General features: G+C 26.7%; 1 protein-coding gene across 1 annotated transcript in view; it reads right to left on the bottom strand.

The window, feature by feature from the left end:
• Window positions 1–337: 337 nt before the first annotated feature.
• The window catches only part of LOC127281868 (dipeptidase 1), a 66843-nt gene continuing 46019 nt past the window's right edge, over window positions 338–21161 (bottom strand). Inside the window, exons 7-11 of the mRNA XM_051305837.1 lie at window positions 15484–15660; window positions 13660–13744; window positions 11254–11329; window positions 5587–5722; window positions 338–1606 (exon numbers count right to left, since the gene is read on the bottom strand). Of these exons, the coding sequence (XP_051161794.1) occupies window positions 1487–1606; window positions 5587–5722; window positions 11254–11329; window positions 13660–13744; window positions 15484–15660 (594 nt within the window). The 3' untranslated portion in view covers window positions 338–1486. The remainder of the gene's footprint in view (window positions 1607–5586; window positions 5723–11253; window positions 11330–13659; window positions 13745–15483; window positions 15661–21161) is intronic.

Genomic DNA, 21161 nt, shown 5'->3' with positions numbered 1-21161 from the left:
GTTTGAAATTTAATTTCAAAGGAATAATTTTTTTCATATTGAAATTTGAGCCTAAAGGCGGATTATAATTTATTTATAATATATTTATAAAGAGAGAGTTGATCTTTGTTTCTCATCAAAAATTGTAAAATAAACTATTTTTGTTATACAAGTATATATATATATATATAAATAAAAGATGACATATATAACGGTGATCGTAAAAAATGTCGTATAAAATGTTAAATTGTCTTTTGGTGTGTTTGGTTACTGTAATTTTGGAATTTAATCACTTAATCTAGAAAACCATTTCGCACGGTCTTTCTTTGGGTTGTAATTTCTACAAGGATATATATAGAGGGGTTTTGGTTGTGGAGAAAAGGTGTTTTTAGTGTTTTCTCGTGCGGATTTTCAGAATAGAAGGAACATTCGTAGGATGCGCGACCCCATAAACATAAAAATCTTCGCGTACTCGGAATTTCAAGCATTCGGACTTCCATGCATTCTTTATCTCATTTCAACATTCTTCGACTCTCTTCTTTTATTTTCTTTTCTTTTTTATTTTTTTTCTACATTTTCACGTTTTGTGCATTTATAATCAGGTGGCAATGCTGATTTACCAATTAGTGTCCCAAAAGCAGTAAAAGCATCAGGGTTTTCTTTGGTAAAAAAAAATTACACAGTCTTTTTCTCAATATTAATTATTTAAAATAAAATTAAAATTTTTAATGGAAAATTAAAAACTTTTTTTTAATTTTAGAAAACCCTGTAGACTTTTTATGAAATATTTGTAATTTTAGTGATTCTAGATGGGTTATTTAAGTACAAATGAACATCGAGAGGTGAATTTTACGCTTAATAATAATTATGTTTATACAAATGCCTTAATCAGTGAATTAAAGCAGTGTTTGGCTTTTATCATCTTTTTGAGAATCTCGTCTCGGCGTCTTTTAAGAAAGGAGCGACTTTATCGGGCAAAGGGAAATCCACTTTCTCGGATTAACTTTCCGTAAGACTTTATAAAGTTAATTTTCCCTTTTAAACTATAATCTTTCTTTTTTGTTAATAAAAAATGTGATTAAAAAAAACTATTTTGAATAATCTTTAGAATATTTTATTTTCATTAGAATTGAAAAAAAATTGATACTACAACGAGTTCGACTCGAGTTTCAATAAATCCGAGAAATACGATTAGTAGGTGAATTTCTTTGCTTCATGTTATAGAAGAAAATTGATGAGAAACTGGAGAAATAATAAAATAATAATAAAAACGCGAAGGGGAGGGAAAAAGACATGATTTCGATTCTGATGGAATTTATGTAGCTATTTTCGATTCGAGATACACGTCTTTTAGTGTGAGAGTTGCGAGTATAGAGGATTTCGAGAAATAGAGATTTCAGATTGGAGATTATATGGCATTGCTATATAGGGCACAACTGGGACTTATATAGGAAATTCGATAAACGTTTCATATAGAATTTCTTGTTCGATCATTGAAAGCTTCATCTTATGGATCACTGGACAGTCTTTTAATATTATAACGACAGTAATCTCGACCAATGATGTCCTCTTTGGGAATCTCTTCCTCCAATGGCTCCATACCTTCATCTGCCATTTGATCTCTTACCTGTAAGAATAGTCATTGATTTTCAATTTAATTTTTTATTTTTAAATAATTTTTTCTTTTTATTATTTTTTAAACTGAATTTACAATTAAATTTTATTTTTTTCATAAGTTTAATTTGTGGCTTTATTACTGTGTGTAATTCCACGTATATCTATATCGACCATACACTGATTGTTACAAATTGTCCTTTTTTTTTGCCCCCCCCCCCCCTCCCCCTTCTTGTTGAGAAAAAAAGTCGCACACACTGGTTAGGGATTTTTGTGGTAAAAAATCGCACTCGTTTCTATTTAAGTAAAAAAAAAAAAAAAAAAATAGGAAAAAAAATCGCTGTTCGCGTATATCACGCGTGCTCTCTGTACGAGGGGGCCATCAATTTTAGGTAAGCCCATTAACCTCTTCCGAGCGTAACTCGTCCAGAAGTAGAGGAATCGTGTGTGGAGTGGGAAAGTGCAGGAAAAGAGTGCCGAGCGTGTGCAACCGATGTCTACACCTTTTTTTTTCGTTTAGAATAATCAATATCTATATGCATATATATAGACCATCTCTTGTATAATCTCCCGAACGATTTAAAGTCAACACATTTGCATATTTTCTCTTTTTTTTTTGGAAAATAGAGAAAAATGCCTTTGAAAATTACTAGTTGTATTTCAATTTTATGTTACTTTCATTATTATTTAAAGTCCGTTTAGATATTTTCTATTCTTTCCACATTAAAAAAAAATTTTCTTTTTCAAATTTACTTTAATTTAAATTTTTTTTTTCTGAGGATCTCAAATTGAGACCATAAATTGTATCAAAAATTGTTGATAATGCAACGTTTTGATGCTGTTTATGGTCTCAATTTAAGAACTTCAGAAAACTGTGATTAAAATTTATTGATGAGAACGTTATTAATTGTGACAGAATGTGTCGTGTTACAAAAAAAATTTTTTTTTTAGTTCAAAGGTTTTTTTTTTTATGTATACAGCTTTATAAATATCGCATAAACTGAATAATTGGCCTCTGTATGGATATGTACTGAAATATTAAAAGGATACATTTTTCATGAAAGAATATAAATTCTTTTTTTTTTTTGCGTGAAACTGAAAAACACAAATATTACATTATGGAAGAATTGAGTGCGAAGTTAGGTATACATGAACCTTTTAAAATTATATGGCTATTGACAAAATTTTTCATGCTTTTAAAGTTTTATTTTTAACGTAAATCTGCATTGGCACTTTTAACGTATATCTTTTTTAAAGCTTTTTATTTAAAAAAAAAAAAACTTACTATGAATAAATAACATAAAAAATGAGATATGCTTTTATGAGTAATATTGCGTTTGTTGTGTTATATTTTTAATATTTAACTTTTAATAGAAATAAAATTAAAGAACGAATGGTTTTTATAATATAAATAAAAATCAGAATAAAACTAAGTAAAAATAAAAATCAGAATAGAAATAAATAAAAATAATTAATAAATAATAATTAATTTTAAATTTAATTAAAAGTGTAAGGAAAGAAAATTTTCAAACATTAATGTATCCTTTTATGTTTTTAATGTGTGTGTATGCAATATTTATAAATGTATATAGAACATTTAAATTCCGTTTTAATTAAGCTCGAGTCAATAAATTTTTGATTTGTAATTAAAATACGTTCTTTGAAACAAAAAAAGTAATTACGTTTTCACAATAAAAAGTTGAAAAAGGGATATTAATGGACTTCTTTTATATAATAGAAGTAACAAATTTGAAATAGCATTATTGTACTATATATATATAGAGGAAATTTAGTTCAGGGTTTCTGCTCAAAGGTCGACATTGGGGATTTCAATTATATAAATGGCTGCCCAATTTCTCTGGAAAATTTAGTTGACAATAAAGGTTTAAAAGGTAGATTAAATATAATGTACGAATTATTATTATTTAGAAGAGTTTTTATCTATTTCTTACTTAAGCTTATTTTAATGATTCTATAAAATTATTTCAATTTTGGAATATTTTTTTTTTTCGTGTGTATGAAAATTAAATTGATTTTATTTTCTTTTATAAATGAAATAAACAAATTTCTTCGAATTAAAATAATGCTCAAGACAGTAGATTTACCTAAGTGCAGAGCTTACGCACATGAACAATACATAAATTCATGGAGCAACCCATTTGTCGTGGTAGACAAAGCATTCTCACTATCATGCTGAGGAAGAGGCTGAAAGCGATACGCAAGCCGCACATTGTGCTCCATCATCCTACGTGTGAGCTTGCTATTCACGTGCGAACATGCACGTGAAGTTTGTGCAGATTGCGTTGTGAAAATTTTTGTCTAATATTTGTTTCTACAGAACTTTTATTTAAAAATATAATATACAATGCAACGAATACAATTTCTGTTTGCAGCCCTTCTATATATACGCATTCATATTTCGCATATTGATCAAAAGAATTTAAGTTGAAAATAGTTTTTATTTTGAAATTTTTTTCCTATAGTGATTAAAAAATATTCCAAAAAATTGAGAATTCTGAAATTAAGAACAATTCGTACATTATTTGTTATAATATATACTAGCTGTCTAAGCGCGCCTAAATTTAATAACAAAACATGCTTTACAATAATTGTTAAAGTAAAATTGTGTGAATATAGAAATTAATAAATAAATAGTAATATAGTAAATAATTGCATTGAAACATTCATATATTTTCAAAGTTTGAATTCATTTCATGTCACATATTTGTAATTTTTACAAAAACTGTAAAGAATTTTTGTTGTTTTTATTTGAAAAAATTTAGAATAAATTTATAATTTAAAAAACAATTGTTAAACAACACTGAATTTTAAAAAAGTATGTAAACATTACTTAAAATTGTTAGGTATACAATAAAAAGAGAACAAAATTTCGAAAATATTTTCAACAACACAGATCTAGAACTAAACGAGAACAAAGTTCTATAATCTTCTCTCTAAATCTGAATTAGTAAAAATGTTTACTAATTTGAATTAGTGACTCACTTTTTGCTTCTGAATTAGTAAAAGTTTACTAATTATTAGTAACTTTTACTATTAGTAAAATTAGTAATTAGTAAAATTTAACTAATTCAGAAGCAAAAAGTGAGTCACTAATTCAAATTAGTAAACATTTTTACTAATTCAGATTTAGAGAGTTTGCGATTAAAATGTTCTAAAATAATTACAGAACATTTGTTACAGAAAAATTCCAGAACAAAATTTCAGAACTTTTCTGTAACATAATTGTATCGTTCTAGAACTCTGTTACTCCTTTGTTTTAGAATAGTTACATAAATTTATTGGTACAAATATTCTAGAACTATGTTCTTTTCATATTATAGAATAATTGTGGAATGTGTTCATTGGGCAGTTATCTTTTTCTTTAAAAATACAAAAATACATAAAGTTTTACTGAATAATTATAATTGGAATAGTTTTGGAATTTTTTGGATGTATACATATATCACGTTTCATGGGAGGTTTGCCATCTTCGCTAACAAATACAGCAGCTACTTCGTTACAATGCGGAATATTTAAAGTTTTATTATTTAATAATTTATCACGTTTAATCTACATTTCAATATCTCTTATAGGCTTCTCTATTAAAGCCGCTCGCTTTTCTTCTTCAATCTCAAAAGATCGCATAAATGCTTCAGCATATGGATTAATTTTTCGAAGTAAAATATCTAATTCCAAAAATAATTTTGGCAAACTATTATTATATTTATTATTTAACCTTTCCTGAATAGCTTCACTTGTATCAATTATATACAACTGACCGAATCTACGTCTATCATCTTGATTTGGATGAAGAGAATATGTATTATGATAGATCTGACCGTATATACGAAAAAGATAAGGCCCCTTCCCTTTTGGAACTTCTAATTGAGTTTGTTATAATATATATATTACAAATTGGTAGAAATTTTTGTATAGGTATCAAAAAAAAATTGAGAATCTACTTTATAAATATTTAGTATTGTGTTTGTTTACCTGTTCCACTGCTTTGAAGACACGAATTAAATTTAAGCCAGCCAGTTTTTGAATGTCTCTTTCCGACCAGCCTTTCGCAAGTAATTCGGCAAATAATTCAGGATATTTGCTGACATCTTCTAAACCAGTTGGTGTTCTAAAACAGAATGCCATTACTACATTAATTTAAATTTAATTCTCAACGGTGTATTTTGTAAGGATAGTATACAATAATAATATTATTCCAAGAGTCTTATTCTGTCTGACCGTATATTGTTTTACTCTATTGTGAAAATGTAATTTGTTTTAATGGTACTTCGAAAATTAATATCTATATACATACACATTTAAGTTTTAGTTCTGTTATCATCTTCATTTGAGTTTCAACATTTTCCAAAATGTGTTTCCATGTTTAAATTAATTTGCGTTGAAAATGAAAATTTTCTCTTTAAATTAATTTAAAGAGAAAATTTATTCTTTTGTCATTATGAAAAAAGAATTTAAAATTTTTGTTTTTATTTTCTTATTTTTCAAAGATTATTTTCTTATATAGTGTAACGATACACGAAATGAATCTGCCGTTTGATATTAAAACAGTTGAGGAGTGAGTTAAGCTCTCGTTTATTATAAACGGTTTAAGAAATTGACAGTGTAATCGATAGAAACATGAAATGAGTTTCGAAGCGAAAAATAACGTTAAAAATTTTGTACTATTTAAATAAAATATCCACTGGAATTTACATTTCTCTGCAATTTGAAAAAAATATGAATCGTTAAAATTTAAACTAATTAAATTTACATTTCGTTTCCTTTCGCGTGAATTCCGTTATTCTATATTAAAAAAAAAAAATCATTTAGCGACACTTTTTCTTTTATATAATATTGGACTGGAGAATTAATAATGTGCTTTCTCATATGAATTTTATTTTTAATAGCTGACTGAATAGAAATGGTAGCTTTTGTCTCGTAGTTTCAAATGCGCGTAACTTCACAACGGTTAGATATTAAAGTTTCATGAATGGTCGTGAAGAGAAAGAGAGAGAGAGAGGGAGAGACCAAGTGATGAGGCAGTAGATTTTGTAAATGTGTTGGTGCGTGTACGATGAATTTGGTTAATGTTTGTTATATGTGCGCAGCAGTAAGGCATGAGTTGGTTTTGGAAACAGCGTTGGCATATATACTGAAATTTGGCTAAACTTGGTTGTGTGTGACGACATATCCTTCGCTGCGAGTTTCAGGGTTTCATGTTGTATGCTTTAGAATCGATTTTGGCTTGAGGTCTCGTGGTGGAAATGGGGACTTATTCATGGCATGTCGTGATTGAATTTGACAGTTATGTGCGACTACTTGTATTTATCGAGTGTCTGTGGTTTGTGTCCCTCAATCGTTTCTATAAATAGACTAAACACAAATTATCCACTGTATATGTAGGGAGCCATTAATGATCTTTACTGTTCAAAAATTTAAAGGCCAACTCTACGTATGACATATGAATGATCCCTATTCTCTAAGTGGGAAATACAAATTCCTGATATTTTGGTATTGAGCAAAACTCAATTATATCTAAAGTTTATCTAATTTCTTTAGAAGAAAGTTTTTTTGTTTTGAATATATGTGTGCTTTTAAAATAGAAAATGGAAAATATTTTAGAATTGATTTAACTTTTATATTCTTAATCTAAAGAGTATAAAAACTCGATTAACTTTTCTTCCATTATTCTCTACTGCGATCACACATTTTCTTGTCATAGAAATGAAATTGAAGTTCTCTCGTTTATATTAGTTAATGTTATGCGAATGTCCATTTACTTAACCACTCTTTTATAAAGTCGTTCCTTTTTTTAACCTTCTTATTCTTATTCGAGACGGAAAAGATAGAGCTAACGAGATGAAGTGAGTTAAAGGGAAACTGAAAGCTCTTATCCCAGTGAAATCCTATTCGGACCTTCTACCACCCGGAAAAGGAGGGATGTATTTCATTATTTCCCAGAAGAAAAAGTAGGTCAAATAGGTTGTGCAAAGGTTTGTGGAACAGGAATATATATATATAGGAGAGAATTGGTGTGAGATATAAAGATCGTTGTGTGACTCTAGATTTTCAAAGTAGTTGTAGAAGATGAGAGAGAGAGAGAGAGACACGCGCACATGCTCAATAAGCTTTTACGTGAGATTAAAATTCATATTACAGTGTAAGGGCTGGTGGTTGGGGCATTATTGCTATAAGTCTGAATGTAGGGGTACCTTGGTCGGTTCACTTACGGCGAGAGAAGTAGGTGGGTATATCTAAGGCCGACACAGGACTTTAATGTAATAATTACCATTAATTATCCTCGACCCTTCTCTCTCTCACTCTTTGCCTGCTTCTGACCTTTCCAGACATCGTATAATGTTCTCCAATATTGCACTTGTGAATTCCTTCACAACCAGTCTTTCCCGACAAGAGATTCTGCTGTGAAAATTGGGTTACTCAAAAAGATGAAAGTGCTAATGTGACAAGGAATTTTCATAGAGAAAGATATTTATCTCTATAAGAAGTTGTTATTTTTTTTACTATAATTTTGGACATGTCGTTTTTCATTATTAGGAATAGGAAAAAGTAGTTTTCAGTTTTGTATAAAGTACGGATTTTACAAAGTACGGATTTTACAAATTACGGTTTGTACAAAGTGCGGATGGTACAAAGTACGGATTGTACAAAAAACGGATTGTACAAAGTGCGGATGGTACAAAGTACGGATGGTTCAAACTACGGATTTTACAAAGTATGGATTTTACAAAGTACGGGTGGTACAAAGTACGGATTGTACAAAGTACGGATTTTACAAAGTACGGATTTTACAAAGTACGGATGGTAGAAAGTACGCATTGTACAAAGTACGGCTGGTAGAAATTACGGATGGTACAAAGTACAGATTGTACAAAGTACGGATTGTACAAATTACGGATGGTACAAAGTACGGATTGTACAAATTACGGATTGTACAAATTACGGATGGTACAAAGTACGGATGGTAGAAAGTACGCATTGTACAAAGTACGGTTGGTACAAATTACGGATTGTACAAAGTACGGATGGTACAAAGTACGGATGGTACAAAGTACAGATTGTACAAAGTACGGATTGTACAAATTACGGATGGTACAAAGTACGGATGGTACAAAGTACTGATGGTACAAAGTACGGATTGTACAAATTACGGATGGTACAAAGTACGGATTGTACAAAGTACGGATGGTACAAAGTATAAATTTCATATATTACGGATTGCATAAAGTATAAATTGTACAAAGTACAAATGGCATAAAGTATAAATTGTATAAAGTACAAATTTTATAAATTACAGATTATATAAATCTCCCTTTCCTTAAATAATGAAATATTTTAATACTTCTAAATACGATTGTAATAAAATATTTTCCAAGTCTATAAAACTGATCATTCAAATATTAACTTAGTAAACTAGTTTCCTTTGAAGCATTCCAGAGTGTTTTTTGTAAAAAAAAAAAAAATTCTCTTTATACGTCAAAGTATTCTGTTGTACGATAGTTGTAATACTTTGTTCGCTCTCTTTTTTTTTCTTCCTTTACTCGTCGAGGTTATTTCTAGATGCCTTTATTGAATGGAAATCTCTGAGCCTTACGAAGAACGTTGCAAATTTCAATTTCTTCTTAAGTACGTTTAATCGAGTTTAAGTGTAATGTTAATGTAGGCAGAAATGTAATTTGAAATTAAATTCGACGGAAAAGTATATGCGCGCGTATACGATAAAAGGTTCGGTTACATTTACTTTGTGTGTGTATGTGTGTGGCTCGTGTGAAAGAGAGACAGAAAAAAATAGTGTTAGTGGAAATCTCATAAAGACGAGTCAATTACAATTTCCTTACATTAGTAACTATCTCGTTATTTTCAACAATCAATAGTTTCATGCGGATTGAGTGGGGGAAAAGAGTAGAAACGACTCGGGAAATTATGTCTTCTCAAACTAAGTGTATTTTCAATTTTCATCCAATGAGTTGAACAAGAGTGGCTAAGACAGCTTTGGAATGGATAAAGTAGAGAGAAATAAGGGCATGAAAGCAGGTAACGATTCCTGCTACTCAAGAGCAGCGTAAAATTTAATCTAACTGCAGAAGATTAGTTTCCTGGTCAAATAAGAATCTGAAGATTTTTTTTTTTCTCTTCTTTTTTGCGCTTCTTTCCTGTTGGAAAGGAACTTTATTTTTCTCTCTTTTTTATTGTGAGGTTTATTATAATATTTTTATATAATTTTTTAGTTCCTTTTTTATTGTTTGTGATAAATTTTTTAAAGTTGGGAGATTTTTAAAAATTATTCCTGGATTTTTAGAAAATATTCTTTTTTTTGGAATATATATATACTCTATTCTTGAATTATTCAGAGGGGTTTGAAACATTTTAGAGACACGGCATGTCTAATTTGAAACTAAATATTCAACAGTCGGATAAACTAGTTAGAAGAAATTGATCAAAACAAAGGACCATTTGTGTGCTTGCAATTAGGTTTACAAACCAAACGGGTGTGTTTATATTTAGGCAAACAAGCTTTCAATTGTAAACCATAATAATATTGGCAAATAAATTTAAAAATTTCAAAATCTATTCTATTTTTATTAAGTACTATTTTTTTTTGGTTTCAGATTCAGTATTTTCAAAAGGTCAACTTGGGATATTTTTCAATTCACGAGAGTCCAGCATCTTTGGGAATGTTCAGACACATTCAGCTGAACGTAAGTTTTTTCTTTTTAGTATTCATAATAGTTTTACTATTTTTTATCCATCAAATCCTGTTTTTTGAAATATTACTTTTATATTTTTGTTTCAAAGTTTAAATGAAAATTAAGAATAGAATTTTCAAATTCTTGATTTTTGTTCATTTAAAACTTTGAGCTCTTATTTCTTTGCCATGTATATATAAAGATGAAAACTGTGAAATGTTTTTACTGATGATTTAAACAAGAGATAGGGGCACTCTATGTTTATTTAATAACCACGCGCCCAACTGCTAAATCCCTGCTGTGCTTACATAAGTATTCTTGTGTGCAAACTAGGAAGCTTTCGGTATGAAATGCAAATCGCGTTTACGAATAAATAACGTGAGTTAGTAATAAAAAGAGAAAAAAAAACAAGATTCCCTTTGATTATAATCTCAAAAATAAAAAAAAAAAAAAATTTCCTTTTTCTTCAAAAACAAAATTTAATTAAATCCGTCTGTTAGTAATTTTAATTTTTATTATATCGAACAAAAAAAATTTACAAGCGTATATCAAATTAAAAGAGAGAGAGAAAGAGGATATATACATGAAGTATTAAAAAGTAATATATTTAAAATTTATGATCGAATGGAGACTATTTAATTATTGGAAACATTGAATAATTTAACAACTTTTTCAACTACCTTGTATTTTAATATTCTGCAAAATTCATATTCATAAACTTTAACTCATTATACCTTTGATACAAAATATTTATTATAATTTTTCTCTAATAATTTTTATTTTTAATAAAAGAGTAATTAAATTTACTTCTAAAATGTACGACAGAAATTATTCAATTTGTTCAAGCCTTGTTCAAATAAAAAAAAAAAAAAAATTGTTAGGGGGGAATTTGCCCTTGTACTTTCAATACAATATTTAATTAATAGTGATAAAAGTAATCGAAAAATATACTCACAAATTGATCCCATCGTAGCCAGCACCAATTCCCACGTGATCGATTCCAGCCACTTTTCGTATATGGTTGATATGAGCTAGAAAAAAAATCAATTTTTTTTCTCTAAATTTAAAACAATTTTTTTTTTTTAATTCAATTTTAAAAATTTGTGATTATATGTGTTTCTTTCTTTTTCTTTTCGCAATGTAATGACTTTAGTTGAGTGAAATAAGGATATACAGGTTGTATATATATATAGTCTTCTTATACTTTTCCCGTTTCTTACTGTTATACTCATAAGTTTCGTTCCAACTCTTTTACATAAAAGACTCTTAAAAGGGTAAAAGCTCAAACCCAGCAAACTTTAATTACTTTTTTTTTTCTCAAAACTTCTTTTCATTTATATTTTAATTATTCATTGAAGGCACTTTCTGCGGAAAAAGTTATTTATCGACTTTGGTTTACCTTTTCTGATGAACAGTTAAATAAATCCTTTAAATAAGTATATTAGTTTAATAAATAATTGTCCGAGAATTAAAAAAAAAAGAGTGTGAGTGATTATTTCTTTAAAATAATTAATTTTTAAAAAATTATTTTTGGTAGGCAAGAAAGGTTTGAATTTGGCATTAAATAATTTTGTTTAATATACGTGCAAATTGTGGACGGAACAATAAAATTTTTTCCAAAGAAAAATGAATCAATTTTGGTTAACCAAATGTTTGGTTGTGCCAACTATAAAGTTTTGACAATCAAATTTTGTTGACGCAACAAAAAAATTGCACCGTATATTAGATAAAATGTTTTGTTGTAATTTCTCTGAAAAAAATTTATTTGAATCAAATAATCGGTTACTTATTATCAAATAAATATTTACCCAAATAATTTTTGAAATCAAATAATTGAACTGTATTTGAAGCAATAATTTCTGTATTTGAAACAAATACTATTTAGTTGACTTAATATAATTATGTAATACAAATAAATATTTATTTGATAAAAATCGATTATTTGAATCAAATAATTTTTTTTTCACACTGTATGCAATGTGAGGAATCTTATATTTTTTTTAGATGAAATATATGATCTTTGTAATCTAAACATCATTAGGGATTGATTTACTAAACATTAGCAACGAGCTTAATTGATATTGTATATGAAAATTATTAATGTTCAATGATATTGAAATGTTGCTTTGAGATATACATGTATGTATATTGATGAGATAATGTTAGAGCATACCGTTCGCATAATTTTCCCTATATTCAAGTAAACATTATATTCGAGCACGGTCCATAATCTCGTGGTTGATCCCGTAATTTCACGATGTGACTAATCGACTGAAGTTCCGCTTCCACATCGACATTGTCATTTATGGGAGGGATTGCTCATTATAAATTTTCCAATTCTCTTATAAAGCCAACCGCCACAAAATATTCGTTTTTTTTATAATTATTTATTCTTTTAATAATTCAAATTATTAAAAAAAAATTTTTTATTATTTTTTCTTTTAATATTTCAAATTTTCTATGAATTTATTTATTTTAATAATTTAAAAAAAAAATTTTATTTAAAAATTGTATTTTATTTATTGGAAACATTTTAATTTAATTACCTTAAGGGTTTGTTTTTGTTAAAAATAGAAATTTTGAATTTTTGCTCAAATAGACAAAATTTTTTTATTACAATAAATAATTTATGGAATATAATTTTTTTTTTTCATGACAATGTAATCTGTCTGTTATTTTTCCCATTCATAAGCAATATTTTAATCGGTTGATTGGGAATATTGATTGTGAAAAATCGGGATATCGACACGCTGATATGGTTCACTAAGCGCGAAAGAATTATAAGCTCAGTGTTGCATGAATTATTGCTGGGATGAACTGTGCAATTTACCTTCTACATATGAATTGAATATACGTGCGAAAGATTTTTATTTACGGTCAGTTGACAATTATTGATCTCGTATGAGGGGAAAAAGTAAAATTTTTATAAATGTTTATAGGATTCACTATAATATTTTTATAATATTTTCCTTTTTTTTTGGCGATACAAATTTTGTTCAAGATCGTTTTTTTAAATCAGATTTAAAAAAAAATAGTTCCTTTTACAAATAATAATTATATACTGAAATTTGAGGCGCGAAAAATCTTCTCGTTAACTACCGCAAGATTTTTGAGTGCCATATTGCCGTCTCGCTTTCTTTACTTTGCCACATTTCTTTTTTGGTTAAATCTCTCTCACTCTTCTCTCTTCAATTACTTCTTACTCTTCACATAGGTTCAGAGTTTTTATGGAGACTGAATCACGGACGTTTTTGTATTTTTTTTTTCGCGGGACGAAAAGGATAAGGGTCGCTTTTGCGCGGAGTGAAAGGGAGATTAAAAGCTATTTGTCAGTTAACAGAACGTGCAAAAAAAATCTCACCAGCTACGTCTTCTAGCGTAGACTTTTCACCACAGCTGATGAAATATGGGTAGAATGATACCATTACTATGCCACCTGATTGTGCCTGTAAAAAAAGTAAATTTTTTCCAAAATTATTATTTTTTCGGTAATGTTAGGCTTTATATAATTTAATTATTTAAATTAAATTTTGATAATTGCGTTTGTTAACATTGAATCATGAAAAAAATATTCTAAAATTAAAAATATAAAATTGGGATAAATTCACTTTGATTTGAAAATTGTAGCTATTGCTGAAAGTTTGACTGACTTAAATTGACTTTTACTACTTGCGACAAAATTAAAGTCATTTTGATAATCTGTGTCTGACCAAAACCGAATTCTACTACTTATTTCTGAATTACAAGAATTTAGAAAAAACTCTGTCTGACTAAAACATACTCTAACTACTGATTTAAAAATTAATTATATTCGTAAACGCGTGTCTGACTAATACCGAATTATACTACTGATTTCTAAATTATATATAAATAAATAAAATAAGAATTTGAGAATATTTTTTTCTGATGCAATTTTTAACAATTTATTTTCCTATTTACTATTTTTATTTTTATTTACTTAATATTCACTTTGATTTGAAAATTGTAGCTATTGCTGAAAGTTTGACTGACTTAAATTGACTTTTACTACTTGTGACAAAATTACAGAAATTTTTATAAGTTGTGTCTGATTAAAACCGGCTTTCACTACTTATTCCTGAATTATAAGAATGACTGAAACATACTTTAACTACTGAAAATCATTGGCTTACACTGCAAAACGAAAGGTATTATTTTAATACCAACTTTAGGTACTAAATTGTCATTTGGTTCTACTTTAATACCTAAAAGTGGTACTATTTTAGTACTTTTTTTTACAGTGTAAATTTTGTCTGACTCGAAACTGACTTTACTACTTATAAATATAAATATTATATATTTAATAAAAATTATTATTGTTATACGTAGTGTAAATAGACTTTATTGCTTTCTCCTCCTAGAAAGTATTAGTCTGACTTAAATTGACTTTTACTACTTGCGGCAAAATTAAAGTCATTTTGGTGTCTGACTAAAACCGAATTTTACTACTTATTTCTGAATTATAAGAATTGAGAAAAAATTCTGTCTGACTAAAACATACTACTGATTTAAAAATTACTTATATTCCTAAATGCGTGTCTGACTAATACCGACTTATACTACTGATTTCTAAATTATATAATAATTAAATAAATAAAATAAGAATTTGAGAATATTTTTTTCTGATGCAATTTTTAACAATTTTTTTTCCTATTTACTATTTTTATTTTTATTTACTTAATATTTAATTTGTATAAATTAAATAATAGTTTGCATAAATTAAATAATAATTCGTCTAAATTCAATAATAATTTGTATAAATTAATTATTAATTTGTATAAATTAAATGTCAATTTATACGAATTAAATAATAATTTGCTTAAATTAAATGTTATAATTTGTACAAATTAAATATTAATTTCCACAAATTAAATATTCACCAATTCAGAAATCAATGAAAAAGAGAATAAAAAGGATTTTTTGATATTCTATTTTTTTTTTCTCAAATATAATATATTATATATATATATAAATTTTCTAGAAGAATTCTGAGAGAATTGCGAGCGTATATAACATATAAAAATCTCTCCTTTAAAAGAACTATGCGGTTTGCCAAAGAAAAAAAGTTGTGCACATCTGTGTGTGCGCTTTTGAAGTTGAAAAGGATTCTCTGAGCCCTTATTTGCATAGGTTTAAAGTTACTTTTCTCTCGCGCACGCCAACTTACCAAAAGACGTAATGCGTGGTCTGGTACATTTCTTGAGGAATTACAGAGGGCGTGAGCGCTACTATGACTAAAGATCACTGGAGCTTTTGATGTGCTCATGGCATCTAACATTGTGGGCACCGATACGTGTGATAAATCCACCATCATTCCCAGTCTATTCATCTCCTGGACGACGCTCTGAATAAGAAACAAACAAAAAAAAAAAAAAAAAAGACAAAGAATCTTTTGTTAGTGACAAGAATGATTTTTTTTTTCGTGAACGCCAAGAATGAGGGATAAAATGTGAAACAATCATTTAAAAAAAAAAGAGAGAGAGAAAAGAGTGTTTGCGGAGGTTTTAGATTTACGTTGGTATGCTGCATTATAAACCCATGTTACAAGTCTTGACACCTATTGGCCCGAAACACGACGCAGGAGATTGTGCTTTTTTTTCTTTCTTTTCTTCTTCTTATTTTTCTTGTTTTTTCTTATTCTACTCTTTTCTGTGCTTGATATCCAACTTTCTGCAAGAATTTCAATGTTCTTTGCGTTTTGTAAATTTCTTTTTTGTTTTTGAAGTCGCAACGTGTATAACATTCTTGAATATTTGAAACAGGAGAGGGGGAGTCATTTAGAGTACGTTAGAAGAAGTGGAAAAAAATTTTGTGGTCAAAAAATATCTGCTCTTTAAAAAATAAAGTTAATTTGTTAGAAAAGAATTTAAAAATAATTAATATTATCGTTTTACTCTCTAAATTGGAATTGGTAAATTTTTTTAACTTGTTTGAATTAGTGACTTTTGCTTCAGAATTAGCTGAATTTTACTAATTTGATCTGTAAATAATTTTTTTTTACTATTAATTAGTTATAGTTTAATAATTCATAAGGAAAAAGCAAACTAATTAAAATTAGTTAAAATTTTTATTAATTCAGATTTAGAGAGTAAATTAGTTAAAAATAACTAATCGTTAGTCAAATGTTGGCTATTTATTTTAATAATTATTAAAAAAGAAATTTTTATTTGTAAAAAAAACTAATTTTTAGTAGAAAAAAATAAACAAAGAATAATAGAATTAGTTGTAAATAAATAATTGTTAGTAAAATATTGCAAATTTTTGTTTTCAACAATTAGTTGTGGTCAAAAAATATTCGCTCTTTAAAAAATAAAGTTAGTTTGTTAAAAAAAGAATTTAAAAATAATTAATATTATCGTTTTACTCTCTAAATTGGAATTGGTAAATTTTTTTAACTAGTTTGAATTAGTGACTTTTGCTTCAGAATTTGCTAAATTTTACTAATTTGATCTGTAAAAAAATTTTTTTCCACTATTAATTGGTTATAGTTTAATAATTCATAAGGAAAAAGCAAACTAATTCAAATTAGTTAAAATTTCTATTAATTCAGATTTAAAGAGTAAATTAGTTAAAAATAACTAATCGTTAGTCAAATGTTGGCTATTTATTTTAATAATTATTAAAAAAGAAATTTTTATTTGTAAAAAAAACTAATTTTTAGTAGAAAAAAATAAACAAAGAATAATAGAATTAGTTGTAAATAAATAATTGTTAGTAAAATATTGCAAATTTTTGTTTTCAACAATTAGTTAAAAAATGAAGTAATTATTAGTAAAAAGTAACTAATTTTTAGTAGAAAAATAATTTGTAAAAAATATAGACAAATTCGACTAATTGAACTAATTTCAAATAACTAAATTGTTATTAAAATATAGGGTGATTATTTGTTTCAATAATTAGTAAAAAAATAATTATTAGTAAGAAGTAGCTAATTTTTAGTAGAAAAATAATTAGAAAAAATAAACAAATTCGACTAATTGAATTAGTTATAAGTACTCTCTAAATCTGAATTAGTAAAAAAGTTTACTAATTTGAATTAGTGACTCACTTTTTGCTTCTCAATTAGTAAAATTTTACTAATTATTAGTAACTTTAACTAACAATTAGTAAAATTTAACTAATTATAAAGCAAAAAGTAAGTCACTATTTTAAATTAGTAAACATTTTTACTAATTCAGATTTAGAGAGTAAATAGTTAGTAAAATGTTTGCTATTTAGTTTAATATTTAGTAAAAAAAAGGAAATAATTATAAGTTAAATGTAGATTTTTGATAGAAAAAAATAATTTTAAAAAAAGCTAAATTTGACTAATTGAATGAGTTAGAAATTTTAGTTATTTTGACTGAAATTAGTAGGTAGAAATTTAAATTATCTTGAATTAGTAACTAACTGCTATGAATTAGCGAATTTTTTTTTTCGACTAATTGACAGTAAAATTTATTTAAATCTAACTAATAGCAGTTAGTCCCTAATTTAAATTAGACTCTAAAACAGAAATAAAACTCAATTGCTTCAAAAAATATATATAAAAATAACTTTAGTTTTCTCTTCGTTTAAGAAAAAAAAACAATCTGAAATTTCATACGTTTGCAAAAAAAAAAAAGTAGAATTTTTTTCGAGTTGTTAGTAAACACGTATACGTTGATGCCTGATTTATTTATTCTTTTTGTGCATGCATAATTTTGCTAACAGTAAAAATGGCGAAAAGGTGCTTGACGCTCGTTAGCAAGATGTTCGTGTGTGTATAGACCACCCCCTTCCCCTATCTTTTTTTTTAACTCTTTATATGCGTTTCTCGAAGCGCTCAAGGCTATAGAGAGAAAGAGAGAGAGAGTAGTGTGTAGCTTTGAGATAAATATTTTCCCAAGCAAGGAAATATACAAAGTTGAATATGAATATGATTTAAAAATAATTAAACCTCATTGTTCTCTATACCGAATTCGTAGAAGGGTGGGGGGGGGGTGATTTTTTTTTACATTTTTTGTAGTATAAAATTGTTTCAAAAATTTTTCAATGCATTCTTGAAATTTATGAAAGCATCTGGTTCATACTTTCTCTCTTCCTCTCTGTCTGGTATTATAAAAAAGTTCTCGTTTCTCTCTATATATATATGACAATGTGTGATAAAGTATTTGCATACTTTTAGAGCATTTTTCATTTAATAATACCACTATTTTCGTAATCTGTTTGGATATAAATGCGTAGAAATAACTTTAAAAATATTATTTCGACAAAATGTTGTATAAAAAAAAACTTGAATATGAGTTAAATATCGTGGTTTTTGAATTGATATCTTGTTTTAAATTAATCTCTATTTTAGTGCTTTATTTATTTTTTTTTAATTAGTTAGTTTTTTATTTATTTCTCTTTTATTTCTTTTTTTATTTATTTATTTTTATTTTATTTATTTATTTACAAAATCAGTTTATATTTTCAAAAAGTAATTTAATATATAATTATGAAATTTTCTATTTTTTTGATAATTTTAGAAACGTTAAAATTATTTTCTGCTGGCGAAATTTTTATTTTGTAAAAAAAAGTTTGGAAAATTATGCCTGACAATGTAAAAAATGTATACTACTTAAAATAGGATGTTTTTTTCTTGCACGATGACTATTGTTTCTCATATTTTCTTTTGTTCTATTTTTTTTTTAATTTTACAATTTTGGTTTTTAAATTTGCGAGGCAAGCATTTGAAATTTTTTTTCTCTTCCTGAAACATTTTTTTTTTAATTATTTTTTTATTTAGTCATATGACTCAACGCATAAATATTGCATGCTCATATATGTGGTCTTTTTATTTTAAATGTATATATCATGTGAAAAATTATGCGTTCATATTCATTTCCATTCGTACAGCAAATAAAGCAAAAACGTTTCTTTCAAAAAAAAAAAAAAAACGAATTATTTATTTTTCGCAAAAAACGAAATATTCTCTCAAAATCCTAATTTTTTTTATTTCATTTTATTTTAATTTTTTTATTTTATTTTAATTTATATTTATAATTATTTTAATTTTTTAATCAGAATATTTTTTTCTTGCAATTTTAGTAAAAAAAAAAATCTCTTAAGTTGGATGAATGCTGCTCTATCATTCAAAACTTTATCACACATTTTTGGCTTATTCGCGGTGAATATGTGTTTTGAGTAGATGTCTTTTTCATATATATATGTATTTGTGAAAAGAACGCATTTCCTCTTGTGGGATTAACTTCCGCGCGTCTTAGATGTGGGGGGGGGGGGTGTGTGTGAAAGAGGATATCTAAGTGACAAGGACTGAAAGCTTTTTGTCGTTTAGAGGTAATAATTTGATTGACGTTCTCTTTGGCGCCATATTTGTCCATATAACATGAGCTACCCTTTGCGAGCTATTTCCTTTTCTTTCACTGCCAAAATTGCTTGGCCTCATTCATGAATAGCGATGCCGGATTTTGCGATATATATGTATATACAAAAGTCTCGAGACAGAATGACAGATGCGACTTTACTATCTTGTGCTTTACGCGCGCGAAAAGAGGATATTCATTGAATTGAAAAATGGTATAAGAATGTTTTCATCGCCACAGTCATATACTTGAAATTAATCAATCTTATTCATCATCTAAAACAGAGAGGGATTTTCAGGGTTTTTGAGAAAAAGAAAAATACTTCAACCGATCTTAATTTTTTTTCTTTACTGTTTTTATTCAGACAATGAAAATTTTTTTGAAGCAAATAAAAATATATTTTCTAAATCTGAATTAGTAAAAATGTTTACTAATTTGAATTAGTGACTCACTTTTTGCTTCTGAATTAGTAAAATTTTTACTAAGTATTAGTAACTTTTACTAACAATTAGTAAAATTTTACTAATTATTAGTAACTTTTACTAACAATTAGTAAAATTTTACTAATTCAGAAGCAAAAAGTGAGTCACTAATTCAAATTAGTAAACATTTTTACTAGTGACTCACTTTTTGCTTCTGAATTAGTAAAATTTTACTAATTATTAGTAACTTTTACTAACAATTAGTAAAATTTTACTAATTATTAGTAACTTTTACTAATAATTCGTAAAATTTTCCTAATATTTAGTAACTTTTACTAAAAATTAGTAAAATTTTATTAATTCAGAAGCAAAAAGTGAGTCACTAATTCAAATTAGTAAACATTTTTACTAGTGACTCACTTTTTGCTTCTGAATTAGTAAAATTTTACTAATTATTAGTAACTTTTACTAACAATTAGTAAAAATTTTCCTAATATTTAGTAACTTTTACTAAAAATTAGTAAAATTTTACTAATTCAGAAGCAAAAAGTGAGTCACTAATTCAAATTAGTAAACATTTTTACTAGTGACTCACTTTTTGCTTCTGAATTAGTAAAATTTTATTTTTGCAGAAGCAAAAAGCCTAATAACTTTTTATTTATTTCAAATAAAAAAAATTTTCTTAGCACAAAAATTATATTTAACGAAAATAAAATTTTTATTTAACCTCAAATGAAATTTATTTTGAAATAAATAAATATTTATTAAACTCCGAGACATTATATTTTCTCTGGGTGCAGAATTGCATATTCCAATTTTTATAATACTTTTTTTTTTTTTTTTTTAATTTAAACATTGAATGGTAATTAAAAATATGATATTGAATTTTATTATTTATATGAACTCGTATATAAAATATAAATCTTTAAATTGACAATATAAAATGGAAAAAAAAATTTGTTATATTTTATTTTGAATGGTTAACAAAAATTTGAATAAATTTATAATTGTCTGAATACTCCGAGGATTTTCTATTACTCATTAAAATTCATCAAGTTGTGTATATATGGAGTATATATATAATATCTGTTCAAAAT

This window comes from Leptopilina boulardi, unplaced genomic scaffold, assembly GCF_019393585.1.
Source record: "Leptopilina boulardi isolate dan_hultmark-lab unplaced genomic scaffold, ZJU_Lbou_2.1 LbouV2_278, whole genome shotgun sequence".
Classification (NCBI taxonomy): Eukaryota; Metazoa; Arthropoda; class Insecta; order Hymenoptera; family Figitidae; genus Leptopilina; species Leptopilina boulardi.
The sequence above is the reverse complement of the archived record's forward strand: the minus strand, read 5'-3'. Positions and strand labels throughout refer to the sequence as shown.